This window comes from Pseudonaja textilis, chromosome Z, assembly GCF_049901715.1.
Source record: "Pseudonaja textilis isolate UNSWEBS1 chromosome Z, rPseTex1.2, whole genome shotgun sequence".
Lineage (NCBI taxonomy): Eukaryota > Metazoa > Chordata > Lepidosauria > Squamata > Elapidae > Pseudonaja > Pseudonaja textilis.
Genome location: NC_142008.1, coordinates 110,928,472 through 110,954,136, shown reverse-complemented (window position 1 = coordinate 110,954,136; position 25,665 = coordinate 110,928,472). Strand labels below are relative to the sequence as shown.

Below are 25,665 nucleotides of genomic sequence, written 5' to 3'. Positions count from 1 at the left end.
TTCAGGCTTCCTAATTAGAAATAAAGTTATATTGCTATACTAGTTTCAACCCAAGATTTATGTATTGTACTTTACCCATTTGTTCAGTCAGTTCTGCTAAGAAAATAAAAGCAATTATGATTTCCCATTGCACACAGGTACAGCCTCGTTCTTTGTGTGACGAACCTTGCCGTAAAGGTCACAGCAAGACCAAGAAGAAAGGGAAGCCATTTTGTTGTTATGATTGCCTTCCATGCCCAGAAGGAAAAGTGTCAAACTGGACAGGTGAGGTATGACGCTTACCAAGTTTTAATTTATTGGGGATGGCAGTGATATTACAATTCCTTGAGTAAAAAGCAAGCTAAATAGAAATATGTCTGAGTTGTTCCATGGTGACACAAGCTCTGACCTTTTTCAAAGGGTTGGTGATGTTACTCCACACCTACTGTGACAGAGTTTGCATTTCATCATTTGCTCTCCTTGGTGGATTCATATGGGACCAAGGCTTAAACTAACTTTTTTATCCAGACCAGAGATCAGAAAATTGGGATTCATATTTTCCATTAATGTGGTAAATTGAAATAGAACAGTTTTTTGTTTACTTTCTTTAAAACTTGGAATGGGACATTCTTAGGGTGTTGAGACTCATAGTACTTGAGCAAGAGTTCTAAGGAGGATAAAATGTATGTTAGTTTTTGTGGCTGAGCTCAAATAAGTTTCTCCACAACTGAGCGTGATGGTTCACTGTTGATTTTGGTCCTGTCATTCTCTCAATTCAACATATCCCGCTAGCTTGTTTTTGCAGACAAAGCAAGACAATAGAAGGCTATGTGTGTTACCAAGAACATCTCAAGAAAATTGTGATATTAACCTAATGAATGAAAAATAAATAACAAACAATATTGGACTCTGAATTACGATATCATGACAGCACCATTGCTAAGATATGATGATGATGATGATGATGATGATGATGATGATGATGATGATGATGATATATATTTAATCATGTTTACTTCTGGTGATTCTATGGGCTTTATTTCTCCTTATCTTCTGATCTTGGTCTACTTCTTTGTGTTGTTTTATGCCAAATAGACTTTTTTCCTTTTCAGACATGGATTCTTGTTATCAGCGTCCAGAGGACCAGTATCCCTGCAAAGCCCAGGATTGATGCATTCCAAAAGAGATCAGCTTTCTATCTTTCCAAGAACATTTGGAGGTCACCTTGGCTATTGTTGCTGTTTTCTGTTCTTTGGTCACAGCTCTGGTCCTTGCAGTCTTTGTCCAACACAAGAATACACCCATAGTCAAGGCAAAAAACCAAGGGCTCAGCTACACCCTCCTGGTCTCCCTTCTGCTTTCCTTTCTCTGCCCTTTCATTTCATTGGTCAGCCTCAGAGGGCAACCTGTCTCCTTCAACAAACTGCTTTTGGAATCATTTTCTCTCTGGCAGTTTCTTTTTTTTTATAATTTTTTTTTATTTTAACAACAAGACAACATAAACATACCACAAAAAACATAAAAATATCATCCTTCTTCATGAATTTACATACAGTGCATCGATTGGTTTACCACCTTTTTTGTGCATCTATTTCCTAGTCACTAATATAATTATATTACATAATAGCTCATATTATCAATCAATAATTGTATAACCTAATATCATCACTAAAAAAAATCATTTATCTATAATTTTGTTAATTCATATTTTAACGAGATAACTATAGTTTACTTAGTTTATTTTGCAATAAATCATAAGATCATACCAAATCTATCTTGATAATGTTTTATAAAGATAATATCAAGAAAAAAATTTTTTATGCTAAATCTGAATATTCTATTATTATGTTTTATTATCTAACCATTGATAAAAAAGATCCCAAATTTCATAAAATTGTTTATCTTCTTGTTCTCTGATTTCAAATGTCAATTTACTCATTTCAGCACAATCCAATATTTTCTTAATAATTTCTTCCTCTGGTGGAGTTTTCTCACTCTTCCAGTTTTTAGCAAATACAATCCTAGCCGCTGTTAATATATTTACAATCAAATACTTCAAATACCTGTCAAGATCCTGTCTAAATCAGTCAATTTATCATAAAATCTCTCTGCTTTAGAATCTATAAGATACCCTGAATGTATTTGCGCATATGAAAACCAATTCATCTTTATGCCTTGTTCTTCTAGTTTTTGCATTGTTTTAAGTTCACTCTTTTCATCCAGTATTTCCCCATATCTAACTGTTTGTTCCTTCTCATATATTATAGGATAAGAAAAAGCTTCAATAGTTGATAACCAGACTGGGATTTTCAAATAACATTTTCTCTCAATTTTCTCCCAATTCAACCATAAAGACTCCCTTATATAATGCCTTCTAAAATAGCCCTGCGATTTAGTTCCCTTATACCACAGAAAAACATGCCATCCCAGTAATAAATCATGCCCTTCTAGTATCAACAATCTAGTCTTTCTTAATGTTATCCAATCTTTAACCCACATTAAATTTGCAGCTTGGTAGTATAACTCCCAATTCAGAAGGCCAAAACCTCCTCTAATTCTAGCAGCTTGTAGAAGTTTTAATTTTATTCTGGCTTTCTTACCTTGCCATATAAACTTCAACACAATTTTATTTAATTCTTCAAAGTAATCTTTACCATGCCTGATTGGTATGGTTTGGAACAAATATAAAATTCTGGGTAAAATATTCATCTTGATTGTTGAAATTCTACCTATCAATGACAATTGTAGATTTTCCCATTTCTTCAAATCAGATGCTATCTGTTGTTTAAGTTTAATATAGTTATTCTCTTTCAATGTAGTACATCTTGATGTCAAATATAAACCCAAATATTTAACCTTATTCGTAACTTGAATTTTCAATAAATCTGCCAGTTCATCTCTTTGTTTTAATAACATATTCTTTGTCAAGATCTTTGTTTTATTTTTGTTTATTTTCAAGCCGGCCATCTCACCATAAATCTCTATCTTTTTTAGTAGCTTTAAAGCTGTTCCTAGAGGATCTTCCAAAATAAAAACCAAATCATCCGCAAAGGCTTGCAATTTAAATTCCTCCTTCTTAATTTTCATTCCTTTTATATTTGGATCCTCTCTAATGTTTCTATTCAGCACTTCCAAAGTCAATACAAATAACAAAGGTGATAATGGGCATCCTTGTCTTGTGCCTTTTCTTATATTAATAGAATCTGTAAAATCTCCCTCTATCATCACTCTTGCCGTTTGTTTGTCATATATGGCTTCTATTGCTTGAATAAATTTTCTAGCAAAGCCCATCTGTTCCAATAACAAAAACATGAATCTCCAATTCACATTATCAAATGCCTTTGGGGCATCTAAAAATATCAAAGCCATTTGTTTTTCAGGATGCGCCTCGTAATATTCCAGTGTCCAGAATTACCCTCATATTATCCCTAATTTGTCTCCTTGGCAGGAATCCATTCTGGTCAGGATGAATAAAGTTATTTAGGTATCTTTTGAGCCTTTCTGCCAGGATGGAAGCAAAGATTTTGTAATCTGCATTCAGTAAAGAAATAGGTCTATAGTTCTTAATTTATGATGGATTGGCCCCTTCTTTTGGAATAAGTGTGATATAAGCTTCTGACCATGTTTTGGGTATTTTCTTATTTAACATGGCTTCATTCATAACTTCTAACAGTGGAGTGCTCAACGATTCTTGTAATGTTTTATAAAATTCTGCCAGGAGCCCATCTGGGCCTGGTGCTTTTCCATTATTCTGCCTATTAAATGCTTCTGTTAGTTCCATCATTGTTATGGTACTTTCTAACATTTTTTCAGTCTCTTCAGATATCTTAGGTAGGTTAGCATTTTGTAGATAAAGCTTAATTCTCTCCTCATCAAAATCCTCCTGCTTATATAATTGTCCATAAAAGTCTTGGATAATTGTCTTTTTCTCCTTATTACCATAACACATTTGGCCTTGACCATCTATTAACTGTACTATTTTCCTAGATTCTTTCTCCTTTCTCAATTTGTATGCTAGCCATCTACCTGGTTTATTTGCATCTTCAAAATAGTTCTGTTTAGCACTTCTAATTTTTGTGCCAATTCTTCTTTCTCTGCCTGACCCATCTTATGTTTAATTATATCCATTTTGAATTTAATATCTTTTTCTGTGGCATATTCTGCAATTCTTTTTCCAGTTTTTTATAATCATCTTCTAAAGCTTTAATAGTTTGTCTCTTCCTGATATTCTTTTTCTTTGTATAATCCATTATTAATCCTCTCGCATATGCCTTCATTGTATCCCAAACATTCTGCATTGAAGTATCTTCTTTTTTATTTTCACTGAAAAAGAAAGCCAATTCTTTGCCCATCCATTGTGTAAAGTCTTTTTCCTTTAAGATAGCGTTGTTTAATGTCCATCTAGATCTTCTTCTTTGTCCTTTCCATTTAATTGTCATAGGATTATGGTCTGCCCATATACCCGTTTCTATATTTATTTCTTGAATGTTAGATATTAGTTCTGATGAAGTCCAAATCATATCTATTCTGGACCATGATAAATGTCTATTTTAATAAAAAGTATATTGTTGGGTTTTACCATTTCTTTCTCTCCATCTATCTTTTAAATTTAATTCATCTACCATTTTAAAAAAGGATTTAGGGAGAGTCTTTCTATTTTGTTTTAATGCTGTCGCTGTATAGTCCAATTTATTATCTACAATTCCATTAAAATCTCCCATCATAATTATATTGACATGGTCCAGTCCAATTGATTTCATATGTAACTTTTTATAAAATTCTTCTTGTTTATCGTTCGGAGCATAAATTGCAACAAGTAGTGTTTTTATATTGTTATCCACTATTTCAACCATTAATACTCTTCCATCTTCATCAGTATAAATCAATTTTGCTGCAATAGTTTCTTTAATGTACTGGACCACTCCTCTTTTCTTACAGTTAGTCAAGGAAGTAAAAATTTTCCCCAGTTTTGGTCTTACCAATAATCGATGTTGTTTTTTAATATGTACTTCTTGTAGGCAAATTATATCAAATTTTGACTTCTCTAATTTATGAAAGATTTTTCTTCTTTTAATAGCTGAGTTCAATCCATTTATATTCATAGAAATCAATTTTTTTTCCTCCATGGTCTCCCTCATGCTTTCCTTTCTCTGCCCTTTGCTTTTCATTGGTCAGCCTCAGAGGGCAACCTGTCTCCTTCAACAAACTGCTTTTGGAATCATTTTCTCTCTGACAGTTTCTTGTGTTGTAGCCAAAACCCTCATTGTGGTCTTAGCTTTCATGGCCACCAAACCAGATTCTAAGATGAGGTCATGGGTAGGGAACAAGATGGCCCTCTTTATGGTTCCTTCTTGCTCTGTTGTTCAAACTACCCTTTGTATTGTGTGGCTGGTGAGCTCTACTCCCTTCCCAAATCTTGACATGCACTTGCTGCCTACAGAAATGGTCCTGGAATGCAATGAAGGCTCTGCTACCTTTTGTGTGTTTGTGTGTCCTGGGTTTCATTGGCCTCCTGGCCATGATCAGCTTTACCATGGCTTTTCTTGGAAGGAACCTTCCAGACAGTTTCAATGAAACAAAATTTATCACCTTCAGCATGCTTCTCTTTTGCAGTGTCTGGATCTCTTTTGTCCGAGCCTACCAGAGCACCAAAGGGAACTACATGGTGGCTGTGGAGATCTTCTCCATTTTAGCCTCAAGTACTGGATTATTGGTCCTCATTTTCTCCCCCAAACTGTATATCATCTTAATAAAACATGAGCTGAATAACAAGCAACAGCTCATGCAAAAAACCCTCATAAAATGATTTACAGAAATCAGTTTGGTACAAAAGGGTATTTAGATCAGTGATTGTTGCCTGCAATGACACATGCCTTAAGTACTTTTGAAAATGCAATAGCTGTGTATTAGTGTAATAATAAAATGTATAATTTTCATTATCTTTCCATTCTTTCATGCCTGTGGTGTAATAATTAAAACATTATAAACTTTATCATAACATACGGAAAAACTTCCTGATTTTTAGAACTTTAAACATTGATCTACTGTACCCCATGAAGCGATAAGATTCAGTGATTCATTGTACTTAGCAATTATGGTCCCTGAAGAAAATTTTGAAAAGTGTAAATAGGAAATACTCTAGTAAACCAAAAGAAAAAGAGTATATTTGAGTGATTCGTGGGTACAGATGTCCAAGAACATGAAAATACAACAAAAGTTCAGAAACTCTGTTCCGGCTGCAGATATATAGACTCTGATCCATCTATATGCCTGAAAACATGTGCATTTTTGATTGATTAGCTTAAATAAGAGTCCCCTACCATGATGTGGCTGTATATATCTGAATTTCCAAAAGTTTGTGCACTACATGGAGTTCACAGCAGATATTTTCTCCTTGTGTCCTGATAGAGAAACATCTGTCATGGTCAGGGGTCTGCAACCTTAAACACTCAAAGAGCCAATTGGACCCATTTGGACTCAGAAAAAAACAATCTTCAGGCAACCCTCTTCCTCCTCCTCCTCCCCCTCCTCTTGCCACCCCCTGGATGACTGTGGCAGGGCTGGGAGGGTGCGCGTGGGCAAGGAGACCCCCCTTAAGTGAGCAGCTCACCATCCCACATGTGCCTTTGCTGTACTTTGGTGCTTGCTTGAGGAGGGTCTCCCCACATGTGCGCACCCTCCCAGCCCCACCACAGCAAGCCAGGGGACCACAAGAGGAGGGGGAGGAGGGTCACTGCAGGAGCAAAGTGGCCCTGTACTGCCTTCATGCCAGATTTGCCTTTAAGGCATCCTTTGTTTCCTGCCACTTCAGGCTGGAATTTGCACCCTCTACGTTCAGCCGAAGAGCTGCCAGACCTGGGGGGACAACAACATGGCACGGCAATGGCCAGAGGCTTTAGGCAGGAGAAAAACTGCATCTCGTTAAGACCCTCCTTAAGTAGGCAGCCACCCTCCCTGCACACACCTTTGTTATGCTTTGGCGCTCACTTAAGGAGGGCCTTCCCATGAGTGCACAGACTCCATGGTCATGAGAGGAGAGGGAGGGGGAGGAGGAGGGCCACCCAAAAGGAAGCCTCTGCTGTGGCTGGCAATTGTTCCTCAGCAAGCCCAGATTTCCAGAAAGAAAAAAATAAAAGGAATAGCTGAGAGCCCCAAAGAGAACTTGCTGATTTACAAGAGAGAGAGAAGGGACACAGACAGAGAGCATGAAAGAAATGCACACATACACACAGAGAGAGAGACATGGGGGGCGGGGAACTGACTGATGGACAAGCATCTTGTGCAAGGGCGCTCTGGCTTTCTCTGAGCCTGACCCCCAGGGTTGGGGTGCGAGGATTGGGGGGGACCTTAGGATACCTAAGACCACAACAGTATTATTATTACCACTATTCAGCATGGGCTTGTAACGTTTCAAGTGTCCCATTCAAAGTGTTGAAAGAAAGGTCAATAGGAAAAGGCCTGTCACGTGGACCCAATGTTATCTAAATGACTGTTCTCATACCTAAATTACTAAAGTTTGCAACCTTCATTGATTGATATTTTGGGTATAAGGGTGGATGAATTCATGTAAAAAAATCAGTGAATTATCATATGCCAGCAGAAATAGAAAATAGAAAATTTTGAACTGAAGCTTAGTGACCCAAGTCTGAATTGAAACCCCACAAACTCAGCTGAAATAAATATATCAATAGCAAAGGTGATATCTCAAAACAAGTCCCAAAGGGTTTGACCTTCCTTGCTGCATTGTTTTTTTTTCCTGTTGCCTGTTTCGACCCCGCATGGAAATACTCCTGCTAAATATTCTTATATCTCATTTTTGAAAGTTGCATTCTTCTGAAATTTCTTAGGAGAAGAGTTTTGTTGAAATGATAGGTTGGAAAATTGTTTTCTTCTACTACATGAAAGAAAGTCTAATATTAAGCAGATATTTAAATTCCCTATAATTATCTAATTGATGCTGATAACTTGAAAAACTCCTCCAGTTGACAAGGGATTTTTTGGTAGCAACTAACAAAACAAAATCAAGATTGGTGATTCTTCTTAATCTATGCTGGAACATTGGCACAAGGATTTTAAAGCAATTGGGAGCTCTGCAGTTATTAATCAAGCTGATATTGCTAGCCATGCAAGGATGCCAATGCTTGAATGACTGAAAAAAACACAGATGACTTGATGTTAAGAAGATGTAAATGCAAGATCATGAACTTTATTCTCTGGATTCTCATACTGCTTCCTTGGACATCATGTGATGTTCCAGTTGCTAAATGCATGAACAGTGATCCACGGAATATCAACCATAAGTATTACCAGTCAGGGGATGTTATCATAGCTGCCATTAGTTCACAAAGCTTCATGTTTTCCAATCCTCTCAACTTTCAAAGGCATCCCTCTTTTGAAGTCCTTGAAGATCTCATGTAAGCAATTGATACCTTAATCAAACAGTTCAGGTGATAAGTGTCTCATAAGATTTGCACCCATTACTATCCTTTAAGTTTCAATGAGCTATAATATTCATCCAGTGAAAGAGACTCCACTTTACGTTATGTTCCCAAGAAAGATGATCAGTTAAATTTTATATGGTTGGACATTACTGTGGCTCATTCTACCCTCCCCACTTCTTTGCAACATATTACTTTATTCTCATTGTACTTCTTCTAGAACTTTCAATAAATTTTAAGAGAATTGTTCCTTTCCATTTTCCTGAACACCCAGGGAAGATTGATACTAACTTATTTGGGATATTCTTTATTTCTATAGTCTTGATTGGCCAAGTGTGGTTGGACACACAAGGAATTTGTCCCTGGTGCAGAAGTTCTTAGTACACATACAAATAACAAAGCTAAACCATAAATCATAAGGTTTCCATTTTAAAAACCTTCCATCTTTCATCAAGGACTATGAATTGAAAGACAACTAAAAGCTATTAAAATATATAAATCAGTAAAACTAACAATATCAGGATGGGATTTGAATGTAGGGTGTGACAGAAAATGAATTTTCAACCAAGCTGCATTCTTGAAAGATGGCTGGAATAATGGGAAACTCAAATTTCAAAATGAGGATGTTCAACTAATGGAAATCCTATCTCTAGGAGTAGGGCATACAGTCCATGGCTAAACCCTGTTTTCTGCTAAGGTATGTGGTTGGTCAAACTCCTTCCATTCATACCTTATTTTCTCTCACAGATGTACTCTTGTTAAAAATGAAAGTTAACAGTGACATGCATTTTTGGAAATAACATGGTGGAAATGAAAGTATGATTATGTACAAGTGTTATAATCTGGAACCACGTTGCCCACATAAAGAGATTTGTAAAAATTAAAAAATTAAAAACTTTTTGAAAAAAAAAGAGAGAAAATTTTGGTGGTCCTCTGAAAAATTATTTGCATTTTTTATATTGCACTAAATCCGGGGTCCTCAAACTATATCCCCTCGGCCAGGTACATGCAATGAAGTTGAGGGTCTTCCCCTTCGAGGTCTTTTTGTGCTGGTAGGAGGAGGGCAGAAATTTGAACTTGGGGTCTGCTTCAGCCTCCGGGTGCATGGCTTTGGGCGAAGGCAAGAGAGATGTGCCACTGCTGGCAAAGAGCTGGAAGGCCTCATTCCAGTGGGACTGCATCATGGCCTGGAACTGGCTGACCATCTCGCCCACAGAGCCACCCAGGCACTGATACCTGGCTTTGCATTCCCGCAGGTCTTCCCTCTAATTGGAAAGCCTATGCTCGTAATCCTCAGTGAAGTGCTTCTGCTGAGCCTCCTTCTCAGTCAGATCCAATTTGAACTGAGCCAGATGTTTTGCAAACTCTTTCTTATGGTGTCTGCTCCAACTGCTTCCTGTTGGGACCCTAAGTAGCCCGGGTGGGTAGATGAGGAGTGACTGGGAGGGGAAGGGTGAATAGAGGCTGAAGAGATGCCACTCACACTCAAAGTGAGTGACATTCAGTTGGCCACATACATGCTGTCACATGACCACCTAGCTACACCCACCCAGCCAGTCATTAGGCAGACCATATTAGTGGTCTGTGGGATTTAAAATTATGAATTTAGTGGTTTCTGAGGGCTAAAAGATTGGTGACCTCTGTTTTAGAAAGTCCAGGGGTGATCTGCCAAAACAAAGTGAATTTGGGTGGAACCCATCTTTTCAGTGACTTTTGGTGGAACCCATCTTTGTGTCTGAGTTTCATCATGAAGTTGTCCAGATATCTTATGATTCTATAATATTACAAAATACAATATCAATATATTAAAGGAAATGGGAATTTAGCAATACTTAAACTGCTTAAATAGAGAGAATTCAACTGTGCAAATAAATCTCATTACAGATTTTTGACTCAGACCTACCAGCACATCTTGGCTCTTGTCTTTGCTGTGAAGGAGATCAATGATGATACTCAGATGCTACGCAACATCTCTCTGGGTTTCAACATTTATAATACCTACTTCACTGGAAGCTTAACTTATCTTGCTTCACTGGAGCTCCTCTCCACCTGGGGCAGATTCATTCCAAACTATAAATGCGATGCTCAAAGTACTACTATAGCTGTGATTGGGGGGCCTGACTCCAAAGCATGTCTTTTCATGGCAAGCATTCTGAGCATCTACAAGTTACCTCAGGTAAGGTAGACACCCAGAACATTTTTATTAATTTGGGACAAAGAAGGTGGCATCATCCTAAGGGGATGGTTATTCTCTGTATTAAACATGAATCTTGATGCAGAATCTTTTAAAATTTTGAATTAGCATTTCACAGCATCCATCATGGAGTTTTGAGGAAGGGGGCATAGATCCAAACTGAGTCAGTCATCAGGACCAGCAGATTAGTCTCCTGACTTTTAGACTTGTGCTGGAACCCATCTTCAAGGATGTATACACATTCTGCTATAGAGAATTTCCCTGCCTCCAGATTGAGTCCAGAATAGTGGTGGGATTCAGAAATAATTTACTACCAGTTCTGTGAGCGTGGCTTTGTGGGCATGGTGTGGCTTTGTGGGCATGGTTTGTGGGTGTGGCAGGGGAAGGATACTGTAAAATCTCCATTCCCACCCCAACCCACAAGCCTGCTTTCCAGCTCCATTCTTCTATGCAGATCAACTAAAGAAGACTCAGCTGGGACTCGGGAGGTAGAGAATAGATGTGGGTGGGGCCAGTCAGAGTATTTGCCGATTCTCTGAACTACTCAAAATTTCCGCTACCAATTCTCCAGAATGGTGAGAACCTGCTGAATATCACCTCTGGTCAAGAAGCTCAGAAGCCTGATGATCCTGGTTCTGATGATCGACCCAGATTGGGTCTTGCAACATTATTGTGGGACACATATATTTGCCCCATTCATACATCCAATTTAGCATAGTATAAAATACTTATAATTCTATTTCACAAACCTCTGTTGGATTGAAAAAGGCAATCATAGCAATATTTTGTATGTACTTCATGTGCTGCAGATAAAATCATTTGATTTTCAATTTTGATAATTCAAAAATTTGGGATTTTTTTTAACGTTTATGGTACTTCTACCACAAAGGGTATGAGAAACATATTCCAATTCTATCTTAAGAATTTAGAAATAATTTTTGGGTTGATGATAATACCACTTTCCAAATCATTTTAACAGTCTTGATTGATGTACTCTACATATTTAAAAGGTACCTATCCATGTCCAGATTGAAAAGATTACTGTCTACTGTTACAGTCCTAATTTGATCAAATCCCATTGTTTTCCCATTCTTAGGCAATTATTTTGGTGGAGAATTATTTTTATTGTAGAATATGCAACAAGAAGTAAATAACAAATGAAAAGTTGAAGATACAGAAAAGTTAAATTCTATCTTTAACAGGAATTATTCCCATCACTTTTCATATTCTTCCACTCTTTCCTAAAATATGAGATGGATATCCAATCTCCAGACAATATAAATTTGCCTACACAAATCTTACCTACTTAATCTTGCTCTCCCCCCTGTTTTTTATAGCTTGGCTATGGATCATCTCCTATGATTAATGACCCATCCCAACAAGCCTTCTTTCAATGGATGCTCCCTAATAGAAACCAACAATATAAGGGGATGCTTCAACTGCTTTTGCTTTTCAGATGGACCTGGATTGGTGTCATTTTTATACAGGATGACAATGGCCTCAGGTTTATACAGAAAGAACTTCCCACGTTTTCTCAAAGTGGTATCTGCTTTGATTTTATAGAACCATTCCCAACTGTGTATTTCAAAAGTGGCATTCATGAAATGATGGAATCATGGGTCAAACTGTATGTCTACATAAGTGATAGCTTTGCCAGTGTTGTGGTTTTACATGGTGAAATTCACACTACAATATTTCTGAGAATGTTTCCCAGAATTTTGGAAGTTGAAGACAAAGAAATGAAGACAGGGAAAGTATGGATCATGATGGCACAGATAGAATTCACTTCTGTTCCTTTTCAACAATCCTGGGATATAGATATCCTTCATGGTTCCTTAGCCTTTGCAATCCAGTCAAAGGAGGTGGTAGGTTTTCAACATTTTCTTCAGATGAGAAATCCTAATGTGGAAACCAGAGATGGTTTTATTAAGGACTTTTGGAGACAGGCATTTGATTGTTCCTTCCCAATTTCCTTGGAAGAGGAAAATGTTTGGAATCTCTGCAGTGGGGAGGAGAAGCTGGGGACCCTTCCTAGGTCTGTCTTTGACATGAGCATAACTCCTCATAGCTATAGCATCTACAATGCAATTTATGCTGTGGCCCATGCATTGAAATCCATGAGCTCATCAATGCTCAAACATAGAACTATATCAGAGGAAGGACAGAAGAATGTTCTGAATTCATTACTTTGGCAGGTAATGTCTTGAAATCACAAATACAAGGAAATTGTCAATAGTTAAATTCCTATCCTCGTGAATGCTTGTCTACATACATGGAATTCTTCACTTTATGATATTAACATTATTATCTATTTGAAGAATATGATGATGATGATGATGATGATGATGATGATGATGACGATGATGACAATGATTCAATGATTCTATGGGACAGGCTTTCAACATCTTCTGATCTACTTTTTTAGATTTTCTATGCTCTTGATGAAGTCAGCTTTGAGGGAGTCTGGCCATCATGTTCTTTGGTGGCTGGGTTTCTTTTTACCCCTAACTCTTCCAAATATAATTGATTTCTCCAGTGAATTCCTTCCACATGAACCAAATGACACAGCTAATATAGAACTATGTCAAAATGCATAGGATGCTCCTATTTAAGTAACTGCAAGAAGGATAATAGGAAGAGACCTCATTTTTATGAGAACTCTTACTCTTATAGTTGTAGTAGCGAGTTAGGAACACTAATATATAATACAAAAATCTCGGTTTGCCTCTTTGCTCAATTCTTTTAATTCCAGTTAGTTTTGGTGTCTTGATGCTTTATATTCTCTCCTTCTCCTTCCTCCTCCTCCTTCTCATTTGGTTTGACTTCATGTTTAAATTATTGACACATTGTAAGCACTAATAATAAGCACCTGCTTAGCTATATTTTTAATTAGGAAAATTGATAGTATGCTTAGGCATTACTACTTCAATCCTATGAAATATCCTGACTTTCTCTTATATTGTTTATGTTACATTTGCATAGCTTTATTGCTTTTTCCCCACTTTCATTTTAGTTGCACCCTTATCTCAGAAAAGTCTCATTTAACAATAGTGTTGGGAAGATGATTTCTTTTGATCAAAATGGGAACCTGGAAGCAGGATTTGATATTATCAATTGGATCACATTCCCAAACTTAACATTGCTTCGAGTCAAAATGGGAACATTTGACCACAGAGCTCCCAAAGACAATGCATTCAGCCTTTTTGTTGATGCCATCAAATGGCCAAAGAGATTTAACCAGGTATGTTCTGTCTACAGTCTGCAGTTTTTCCTATTATTTCCTCTGCTCTAAGTTCAGAATATAAATAGTAAAGTAACCATATTGCCATTTTGGGTTAAGATACTTGATACTTATTCCAAATAACTATATAACCAAAATTGTTTTAAAAGATAAATGGTTTAATGACTGAGGATTCTGAGAAGGAGATTATTTTTTGCGGTCTTCAGAGGGTATCCATTTTAAATTATATATGTATGCCTAGTAGCCATGTATCATTCTGCAATTATTTTAAAATTGCTTTTCATTCCGAGACTCACACTTAACAAGATAGTAAATGTTAGTTTAATGAAGGACTAGGAGTGACATGATAGCAGTGTTCCAATATCTCAGAGGCTGCCACAAAGAAGAGAGAGTCCAGCTATTCTGCAAAGCACCTGAGGATGTGACAAGAAGCAATGGGTGGAAACTAATCAAGGGGGAGAAGCAACCTAGAACTATGTAGAAATTTCCTAACAGTGAGAACAATTAACCAGTGGAAGAGTTTGCCTTTAGAAGTGATGGGTGCTCCAACATTGGAGATTTTATTAAAATATTGGACAACCATTTATCGGAATAGGTTGGCCTGAGCATCTAATGTTTTTCAATCGCTGAATATTTTTACACACAAAAGAAATTATACAAGAGGCTACTAAAGGAGTAAATATGCAAATTTCCACCTGAGACTATACCCAGGATCCATCAAGTAGCGATAAGCATATATCATAGTCTATTTAGGGATCTTGTCTCTAAATCTACAGTTCATGCGAATTCTGATAACAATAATAATTTAATCTCTTGACAACTGGCCTAGGTATTTTCAAAGTGTGTTCCAACTATTCAGAAGGCTACCAAATTGTTCAATAGAGATTAATTGTAGATGACTGTAACAAATGATCTGTTCCAGTTATTGGAATGATGCATGGTAATAGTTTGACATAGTTGATGTCACTTATGCATTCTTGAATTGATTCTCATGCTTATTATGACATAATGCATGTTCTTCTACTGATTATTTTTTGGCGGTAGTACCTCTCATTTTTTTTACTTGGGTATGGAAACCTTGTTATGTAGTACCACTGTACATCTGTCCACACTACAGGAGATGCAATACAGACTGGTGTCTGCTATCTTTGGTTAATCAGATGATTTCGTGATTGTTTTTCTTAATCAAGTTATAGAAGATTTTAAGGTGGTGCTTTCTTTAAAAAAAATCCTATTTGGTAAATGGCCTTCTCTATATAGGGGAGAAATAGCAATAGCAATAGCACTTAGACTTATATATTACTTCACAGTACTTTACAGCCCTCTCTAAGCAGTTTTAAAGAGTCAGCATATTGCCCCCAACAATCCGGGTCCTCATTTTACCCACCTCAAAAGGATGGAAACAGGGGTGGGTTTCTACCAGTTCACACTGGTTCTATAGAACCAGTTGTTAACGTCATTGGTAGTTCTAAGAACCGCTAATTCTAAGAAACCCTGTTTGGCCCCGCCCCTCTTTACTGCTCCTATGGGCCAAAAAACTGATTTTTATTACTGTGCATGCACAAAAATCCCTTCCTCATTCTTCCCTGCCTGCCCCTCCCTTCGCTGCCCTGGCCCCCACCCCTATCTGCTGCTCCAAAGTAAAAAAAAAGTTCTTTTTAAATAACAGGTTTTTTTCTGTGCACGCGCAAAAATCCCTTCCTCATTCACCCCTGCCCACCTCGCCCCACCCCTACTTATAGCGCATGTGGACTACTACAAAATTTTTCTTGCTCGGTGCCATCATTCACACCACCACCACCACCACCAGCAGTAGCCAAGCCAGCCAGCCATCACTGCCTTCCTCTGCCACCCTGCTGAATGAGTGAGGGCAAGCTGCAGCCCCAGTCACCACTGCCACTAACTCTCCTTGGCTGGCCAGCCTGCCTCCCAGGCCTGCCTTGCCCAGCCTGCCTCCTGGCCTGCCTGCCTTACCTTAAAGAAGACACAAGCCTTGGATGCTGACACTGATGCCAACTGTCCTCACCTGCCCTGACTGCCTATCCCAAAGGCCTTTGAAGATGTGGACCGATAAGTACAAACTCCAACCTGATTGCCTACCTACTGCTGCCAGTCCTGGGCGATTGCCAACTCCCAGGATACCCACCGCCCTTGCTGATGCTCCCTGCCTTGCTTGCCCCCATCTTCCCTCACCTGCAGCCCTCCATTGTTGCTGCCTTCCCTTCCCACCACCAATTGGTAGTGAGAAGGCAAAGCATCAGCTCCTGCTGGCCTGGTCCCCTACCTCTACCTGCTGCTGGTGCCACTGCCAGCCAACCCCTGGGTTGGGGCCGCTGCCTTGCCCACATGGTGGTCGCCATCTTGGCTAGGCTGCTGGTGCCAGCCTGCCACTTTCCCTCACCTGTCACAGCCCAAGGGTTACTGCCTTACCTTCCCACCACTGATTGGTAGTGAGGAGTCGAAGCAGCAAGTCCTGATGGGCCAGTCCCCTACCTCCTCCTGCCACCGCCACCACCAGCCCGGTCGAGAGCTGACTCCTGCACTGGCCATCCTTGCTGCAGCAAGCTAGAAGATGAGGAGGACCCCAGCATTGTTGGCTAGCCAACTTGCCTGTCTCCTTTTTGGTAAGTTGCTCTTTTTATTTATGTATTTATTTACTTTTTTACTATCTCTTTTTGTTTTTATTAATCATAAAACAAAACAGATACTAAATAAATAAATAAACACATAAATAAAAAATATTTTACTATTCATTTTGATGGTTCTCCTTTGCTTACAGAAACATCAAGCTGAATAGTAAAATAATTTTTATTTATGTGTTTATTTATTTCTTTAATATCTGTTTTGTTTTTGTGATTAATAAAAATAAAAACAGACAGTAAAAAAATAAATAAATACATAAATAAAAAAGCAACTTACCAAAAGGGACACAGGCAACTTCTTGTTACATTGATGTTATAAATTGTATGTTACTGCTTAAATCAATATAGAGCAACATCAATCTAACAAGAAGTTGCATTCATATATAAATGAATTTTTTTTAAATAAAAGTGTTTTATTTTAAACAAACATAAACATAAACCATCTTCACTTACATAATGTGTTGGTTGGTACAAATCACTTGTGCACAATCTTTGCAGTCTTTCCCTTCCAATTTGCATTAATCCTTATATCATAAATGCACTATATATATTTATATTATTACTGTTATTAATTACTTACTAGATTACTAATATTACATCATTTTATGCAACAAAATCACCTTTTTTACTTAATATACTTTATAATATTCATTTCATCATCACCAATTTATTCTATAAGAGTATATCCTTACTTTACCTTACCTCTGTAATTCTATTATACTTATATTATAAAATGGAAATACTATTAACAAACTAAGGGAGTACAATATTGTACTGCAGCAGTACAATAATTTTAGGGGAAAATATGATGGACTGGACGTTTCCCATAAAAAAATTAGGTTGCAAGCATTGCAGAAGATTTGAAATTTTGAGCAAAGAACAAAGTGTCCACGGAGCTAAGGAGTGGAAAAATTACCATATTTAACCATCAGGAAGGAGTAAAGAAATCCCACAAGCTTCCCTCAGAAAGAAATTGAAGGAACATTTCTCTTCTAAGGCTCACAACATCTGTACAGAGAAGTTAAAGCAATGCGAGCAGGATGTCATAAGCAAAGGACTGGAGAAGATGAGTGAGAAATATCTGGGTAGTACATGTAGGGTGTTTATTACAGTGTATAGTTTGGCACAAACTTGCAGACCATTTTCATAAATAGAAGATCTGACTGAGTTACAAAAAAGAAATGATGTAGATTTGGGAACAGGGTTGCATTCATGCAGTTGCAATAGTAGATTTCATTGCAAAAGATATCAGGAAACATTTATTTAGCAAAATTATTGAGAAAACTCACAAAATCTGTTTGATAATTGACGCCTCAACAATACCTTCCAAATGAAAAAACTTCCAGTTGCAAGGCTTGGGCGGTGGCAGGAATCCGCGATCGTGTGCGGTTCCTGCTGCGCTCGCTGCTGAAGTGCCTCTGATCCAGCCGGGTTTGGAGGCTGTCATTACCCCGTAGAGGTAACGGAGGCAGAGGAGATCCGGGCAGGGGTCTGGGGATATCGCAACCCCTTTCCCCAGCCAGCTAGACTCCTTTTTCCTAAGGTGGTGGAGCGGCGATCAGCAATGGCCGCCACAAAGAAACCTTCAGCCGGACAAGATCGTGCAGGAGGAAGTGTCAGAAAGTGAAAGTTTTTTGGCTGAACCAGGACTCTAAGATATATCTAAATACCCTGGAACTTAATTTTTTTTTAATGATATATTATTTCCAAAAGAGATTGTGAAAGTGGCAAACGAAAGTGTTAAAAGGGAAAGTTCACTCTCCTTCATTATGGAAATAGCAAATAGACATTGAAAAACCTGCTTTGGTACAGAAGGTAAAAATCAAAAGTTTTTTGCTATAAGTGGGAAGGGAGAGGTAAAAAATAAACTTATATTAATCTTAATCTTGCTGGAGGAGATGGCTGAGAATTTATAAGATTAGAGATTAACTGCAATAAGACTTCAAAAATATATTTGGGAACTTTGTAATTGATATTGCCCCAGGAGGAGAAAGTGAAAAGAGAAGAAGGTGCTAAATGAAATATTTTGTGTTTGTTTGGATTGCTTGATGACTTTGGGACTTTTGGAAACTACTCTAAGATTAAAAACATTCAGGTTGTTTTTTTAAAAAAAGAAGAAGAAGAAGAAACTTTATAGTGGCATTATCTGTGGAAGAATTAAAAATGGAATTTGAAAAATTAAAAGAAGAGAAACAAGAAGGCAAGGGCTCTTTTGGATCTGTTTTTCATTTCTTAGAAATGGTGATTTCTATCTACCAGCAAATACAACAACAACAACAAGAAGAAGAAGAAGCCATCTTTAATGGACAAATAACTTTAGTCAAGAAAGAAGAGAGGAAGAGGGGAAGGAAAATGGAGAATTTAAGATTCAAGAAAACAACCAAGAAAGAGAAAAATAAGGTGAAAAATCGATACAATGTCAGAAAGCAACAGAAAATAGGAATACAACAGAGAGGGGAGGTTAAAAAGGCAGAGGTTAAGAGGAGGGGGGGGATAAAAAGGCCAGATTGGATAAGAAAGGAAGGGAAAAGAGGAAAAGAAGTCATAAAGTCTTGAAATAAGATGGAAAAAAGCAGATTTATTTTAGGGACAATGGGTAAAGTACAATTAAAAAGAGATTCTGCAGAAGTACACAAGATTGTATTATAGTATTTGTATTTGAAATAGAAAATTGGAATATTATAAGATCTAACAAAACATTAAAATATCAAAATGCTTAAGATTTAATGATAGACTTTAATATTTAATAAAATATTAAAGGGAATGTGTAAAATGTTTAAGATTTAATGATAGAGTTTAATTTGCTATTGTTTTAATGTCATTATAAACTTATCATTCTCTTACTTTCTTATTTTAAAATGTAGTATCTAAAATGTATTAAACAGAATGAGAATGGAAATTATATATCTAACTATATTATAGGTTTGTTGTTTTCTTACTTTAAAATGTAGTAAGTAGAGTGTACTAAGCAGAATCAGAATGCAAACTATGTATTATTTTAAGTGTTAAATTTTGGGGAAAGATAGAAAGGCGTCATACTTCAATTAGTGATTACAGCAGAATTTTTGTGTTAAAGAGAAGAGATAAATAGATAATTGGAAAAGAATGGACAAAAGATACAAAAGACACTACATTTGTCTATTACTAAATAATAGCTTTAACTATAATTACTATTCTTATATCTTTATATAATTTACAAAATTTTGTATTACTTTCTTAAGGGTTGTTTCAATTAAATTTTTGTCTCACTTCTTAGTTTTGTTTGTTAGCCATTTATACCAATTATTCCAAACTGAAAAGAATTCAGAGTCATCTTTTTCTTTCAATTACATTGTTAACATATTCATCTCAGCACTTTCTGTTACTTTGTGTATTATTAGTTCTTCATTAGGGGTATTTGGTGTTTTCCATACCTGCACAAAGGCTATTCTGGTGGCTGTTGTAATATGTAGCAATAAATATTTTACTTCTTTCGGTAATCTTTCTTTGATGATTCCCAAAAGAAAGGTTTCCAGTCTGAGCTCAATCTGATACCCAGTGATCTCTTGTAGCCAATTTTTAATCTGAATCCAGTAAATCCTGGCCTCGGGGCATAACCACCACATTTGGGACTCATGATGGGATAGATTAAGTTATCTAAATTACTCAAATAATTTCTTAGACTTGCAGGTACATCTGGCATGGTTGTCTACCATTTTGATCCTGCTTCTCTTCTGACTGGGATTGTGATTGGAGTCTTTATGTAGCTGGATCTCTGTATCGTTGAGCTTCTGCAGTGCTACATGACTTGCTTGTTCTCAGTTGTGGTGATTAGGTTATCTAGATATGGGAGCTTCCCAAGTTCTTCTTTACTATTGATGCATATTATAAGGGTGACTTCTATATACTAGAACAATGGTTGCCAACCTTTCCAGCTTTGCAGCCCAATGGGGTGGGAGAGGGGATGGTGCAATGTGTGCAGCAGGCTTTTGTGCATGCAGCTCCATTGGCGCAAGCAGTGGGTGCATGTGCTTGCTGCTTGTGCAAATGGAGTTGTATGAGCATGCATGCATTCTAGCCCACCACTTCTGTGGCCCAGTAATGGGCCACAGCTCAGAGGACCTCTATACTAGAATAATGAATATGGTTTTAGAGGTGCTGCCCTAAGCAATGCCTCTTGTTAGAATGTTCTAAGTATTTATGCTTTTCAATTTATGCCCTCTTTCTTCCTTTTTTTCATCTACTATAAATGTGTGTATGCTTTACCATTTTTTTAGATTTTTGTATTTAGCTAATAAGAACTTTTTTAAAGAGACCTGTGAACATTACTTCCCATGGCTGTCTAATTAGAAATAAACTGATATTGCTATACCAGTTTCAACCCAAGATTTACGCATTGTACTTTACACATTTATTCAGAAGGTTCTGCTAAGAAATTAAAAGCAATTATGATTTTCCATTGCACACAGGTAAAGCCTCGTTCTTTGTGTAACGAACCCTGCCATAAAGGTCACAGCAAGACCAAGAAAGAAGGGAAGCCATTTTGTTGTTATGATTGCCTTCCATGCCCAGAAGGAAAAGTGTCAAACTGGACAGGTAAGGTATGATGCCTACCGAGTTTTAATTCATTGATGATGGCAGTGATATTACAATTCTTTGAGTAAAAAGCAAGCTGGATAGAAATAGATCTGTGTTGCTCCATTGTGACACAAGTTCTGAACTTTTTTGAAGTGTTGGTGATGTCACTCCACACCTACAGTGATAGAGTTTGCATTTCATCATTTGCTCTCCTTGGTGGATTCCCATGGGGCCAAGTGTTAGGCTAAATTTTTCATCCAGACCAGAGATCAGAAAATTGGGATTCATATTTTCCATTAATGTTGGAATTTTCACCCTTGGTGGGATGTTATAAAATACACAAATGCTCTAAAGGAAAACAACATAAGGATCCAGTTATGGATCATTGATGTTTTATTTCCATAGATTTCATAGGAATCATACAAACTTGTAATGTTCTTTGTGCAGAGATTTTGCAGAATAGAGTGAGAGTTACACAAAAGTTCATGCTTTAGAAGAGAACAAATCATGCCCATTTTCATTAAAATTGAAATAGAACAGTTTTAGTCTGCCTTCTTTGAAACCTGGCATGGAACATTCTTAGGGAGCTGAGACTTTCTCTCTATAATGGCATCACTTGTGGGAAGGAAGGATTCTCTTGGCATTCTTTTTCAATTTTTAGAAATGGCGGTTTGTACTTATGAAAAGCTGACTGCGCAACAGGATGACTGGGATAAAGAAGAAGCCATTTTTGATGAACAAGTGACTTTAGTTGGGGAAGGAAAGGAGAAAGTGGAAAAGGAAAAGGGGACTATAAGATCTGGAAGAACAACCAAAAAAGAGAATAATAAAGTGAAAAGTGGATACTATGTTAGAAAACAACAGAAAGGAGGAAAGCAGAAGAACAAAAGGGAGGTGGAGAGACAAGGGGGTAAAGAGGGCAAGGAGAAGAATAAGCAAGGGAGAAAGGAAGAGATGAGAAGTCTCAATGGTGGGGAGCAAGATGCAAAGAAACAAAAGTCTTTTAGAGATAATGGGTAAACTTTATTGAAAAAGGGATTCTGCAAAGGTACATAAGATTGTATTTTTATGTTTGTACTTAGAAATAATCTTAGAAAATTGGAAACAATATGTAATTTAAAATGTGATAAAATATTTAGTGTAACTTAGTGATTTTTTTGTCAAGAAAAAGAAAGCAATGAAATAAATGGGAGAATTGGAATAGGAGAAGGGGGAACATTTCAACGAAACAATGACTTAAAATATGTGATGTGGGGGGGGGGGAATAACTATGGAAAGCATAGTGTTCCCATAAAGGCATGATATTTAATTGAAATGGGTAAAGTGTTTAAGATATAAATGAATATTAATATTAATGATTAGATTGTGTTATCCCAGTGAAATTTTTGTGAAGAAAAAAGAAGGCAATGAACTAAATGAGAGATTTGAAGTAGGAGAAGGGGGAACATTTTAATGAAATGATGATTTAAAATATGTGATGTGGGGGAAATAACTATGGAAAATAGGTGTTCCCATAAAAGTATATTTAACTGAAAATTAATGTGTTAAGTGTTTAAGATATAAATGAATATTAATATTAACAAATAGATTTGTATTGGCATTGATAATATTGTATAATTTTAGAATGTACCAAACAGAATCCCAATGTAAGCTATGTATTTTATATTAAGTATTATAAATGTAGGGGAAAGAGATAAAGGCGTCATACTCCAATTAGTGTACAGGAGAAGTTTTGTTTAAAGAAGAAAGATAAATGGATAGCTGGAAACAGAACAGACAAAGAATAATAAATATTATGATTTGAAATGAGATGAGATAAATAAAATAAAACTAAGAAAATTTAAAAGAGATGAGAAGCTATATAGAAAATTGAAAATGGTAATAAGATATGGAATTGTATACAAAATGAATATGAATTTGAATTTGTTTCTGTACAAAGAGTTGTAACCGGGGACTAAGCAACTTTCAGAAAAGATGTTTGTTATGTTTCTATGTTTTGTGTTTTTGTGTGTTTATGTTTGATTGAGTTAATAAAACCTTGGAGGAATATTAGAAGAGGATAATTGAGAATAAAATTAGAAGAGAATAAAGCAAGTCAGAAGAAAAAATAAGTATAGTGAATAAAAACATATAAAAGAGATAAATACAGAAAAGAAATACAATTGAATAAAAGTAAAGGGAGAAATAATGAGAAACTTGAAAGGATATGTATGTGTTTATAAGGAGGTGTGTCAATGGTGTATAAAATGTTTTATTCGTTTTGTTAAAATTTACAATTAACTTTCAGAAAACAGGTTTTATGTTCTTGTGTTTTATGTTTTGTATGTCTTTAAAAATTAATAAAATTTGTTTAAAAAAATAATATTTATGAGTTTGGTGGTCCCTGAGGTCCAAAAGGTTGGCAACTCCTGACCTAGAACATCTGTAGGAAAAGTGGGATACAAACCTAATGGATGAAAAGTAAATAAATAGTATTGGGCTCTGAATTACATCTCTGAAAGCACCATTGCTAAGGGATGATGATGATGATGATATCCATTTAATCATGTTCACTTCTGGTGATACCATGGGCCAGGTTTCTCCTTATCTTCTGATCTTAGTCTACTTCTTTGTATTCTTTTGTGCCAAATAGACTATTTTTCCCTTTGTCAGATATTGTTGTTTTATGCCAAACAGACTTTTTTCCTTTTCAGACATGGATTCTTGTTACCAGTGTCCAGAGGACCAGTATCCCAGCAAAGCCCAGGATCGATGCATTCCAAAAGAGATCAGCTTCCTATCTTTCCAAGAACCTTTGGGGATCACCTTGGCCATTCTTGCACTATTATTTTCTTCCATCACAGCTCTGGTCCTTGCAGTCTTTGTCCAACACAAGGATACACCCATAGTCAAGGCAAACAACCAAGGCCTCAGCTACACCCTCCTGGTCTCCCTCCTGCTTTCCTTTCTCTGCCCTTTGCTTTTCATTGGTCAGCCTCAGAGGGCAACCTGTCTCCTTCGACAAACTGCTTTTGGAATCATTTTCTCTCTGGCGATTTCCTGTGTTGTGGCCAAAACCCTCATTGTGGTCTTAGCTTTCATGGCCACCAGGCCAGATTCTAAGATGAGGTCATGGGTAGGGAACAAGTTGTCCGTCTTTATGGTTCCTTCCTGTTCCCTTGTTCAAACTACCCTTTGTATTGTGTGGCTGGTGAGCTCTGCTCCCTTCCCAAATCTTGACATGCACTCGCTGCCGACAGAAATGGTCCTGGAATGCAATGAAGGCTCTGCTGCCTTGTTTTATTGTGTCCTGGGTTTCATTGGCCTCCTGGCCATGATCAGCTTTACAGTGGCTTTTCTTGGAAGGAACCTTCCAGACAGTTTCAATGAAACAAAATTTATCACCCTCAGCATGCTTCTCTTTTGCAGTGTCTGGATCTCTTTTGTCCCAGCCTACCAGAGCACCAAAGGGAAATACATGGTGGCTGTGGAGATCTTCTCCATTTTAGCCTCAAGTACAGGATTATTGGTCCTCATTTTCTCCCCCAAAATCTATATCATCTTGATAAGACCTGAGCTGAATAACAAGCAACAACTCATGCGAAAAACCCTCATAAAATAATTTATAGAAATCAATCTGGTACAAAAGGGGATTTAGATCAGTGATTGTGGCCAGCAATGACACATGCTTTATGTACTTTTGAAACTGAAATAGCTGTGTATTAGTGTAATAATAAAATGTGTAATTTTCTTTATCTTTCCATTCTTTCATACCTGAGGTGTAATAATTAAAACATTATAAAGTCTATCATAATGTATGGAAAAACTTCCTGAAATATTCTAGTAAACCAAAAGGAAAAGAGTAATCTGAGTGATTCATATTTCAGTTGGTACAGAAGTCCAAGAGCATCAAAATACAACAAAAGCTCAGAAACTCTGTTCTGGTTCTAGAAATATAGACTCTGAGCCATCTATATGCCTGAAAATGTGTACATTTTTGATTGATTAGTTTGAATAAGAGTCCACTACCATGAAGTGGCTGTATATATCTGCATTTCCAAAAGTATGTGCACTACATGGAGTTCACAGCAGATATTTTCTCCTTGTGTCCTGATAGAGAAACATCTGTCACAGTCAGGGGTCTGCAACCTTAAACACTCAAAGAGCCAATTGGACCCATTTGGACTTAGAAAAAAATAACCTTCAGGCAACCCTCCTTCTCTTGCCACCTCCTGAATGGCTGTGGCGGGGCCGGGCGGGTGCGCATGGGCAGGGAGATCCTCAAGTGAGCAGCCCACCATCTCATATGTGCCTTTGCTGCACTTTGGTGCTTGCTTGAGGAGGGTCTTCCGACATGTGCGCACCCTCCCAGCCCCACCACAGCAAGCCAGGGGGTCATGAGAGGAGGAGGAGGAGGAGGGTCACCGAAGCCAGTGCAGCAGTGAAGTGGCCCTGTACTGCCTTTGTGCCACATTTGCATGTAAAGCAGCATTTGCTTCCTGCCGCTTCAGGCTGGAACTTGTACCCTCCATGTTTAGCTGAAGAACTGCCTGACCAGGGGGATGGGTGGGGATGACAACATGGCAAAACAATGGCCAGAGGCTTCGGCTAGGAGAAAAACTGCACCCTATTAAG

At 37.3% G+C, this 25,665-nt stretch overlaps 1 protein-coding gene and 1 pseudogene across 1 annotated transcript; both read left to right on the top strand.

Annotated features, from left to right (window-relative positions):
• Window positions 1-1,093: 1,093 nt before the first annotated feature.
• Window positions 1,094-5,785, top strand: LOC148124257 (vomeronasal type-2 receptor 26-like; annotated as a pseudogene).
• Window positions 5,786-9,889: 4,104 nt separating this feature from the next.
• LOC113452745 (vomeronasal type-2 receptor 26-like) lies at window positions 9,890-24,652 on the top strand. The gene is made up of 7 exons (XM_026724209.2): window positions 9,890-9,907; window positions 10,267-10,593; window positions 11,949-12,806; window positions 13,625-13,852; window positions 14,285-14,290; window positions 20,949-21,069; window positions 23,745-24,652. The coding sequence occupies exons 1-7, from the start codon at window positions 9,890-9,892 to the stop codon at window positions 24,650-24,652; spliced, it is 2,466 nt and encodes an 821-aa protein (XP_026579994.2).
• Window positions 24,653-25,665: the final 1,013 nt, after the last annotated feature.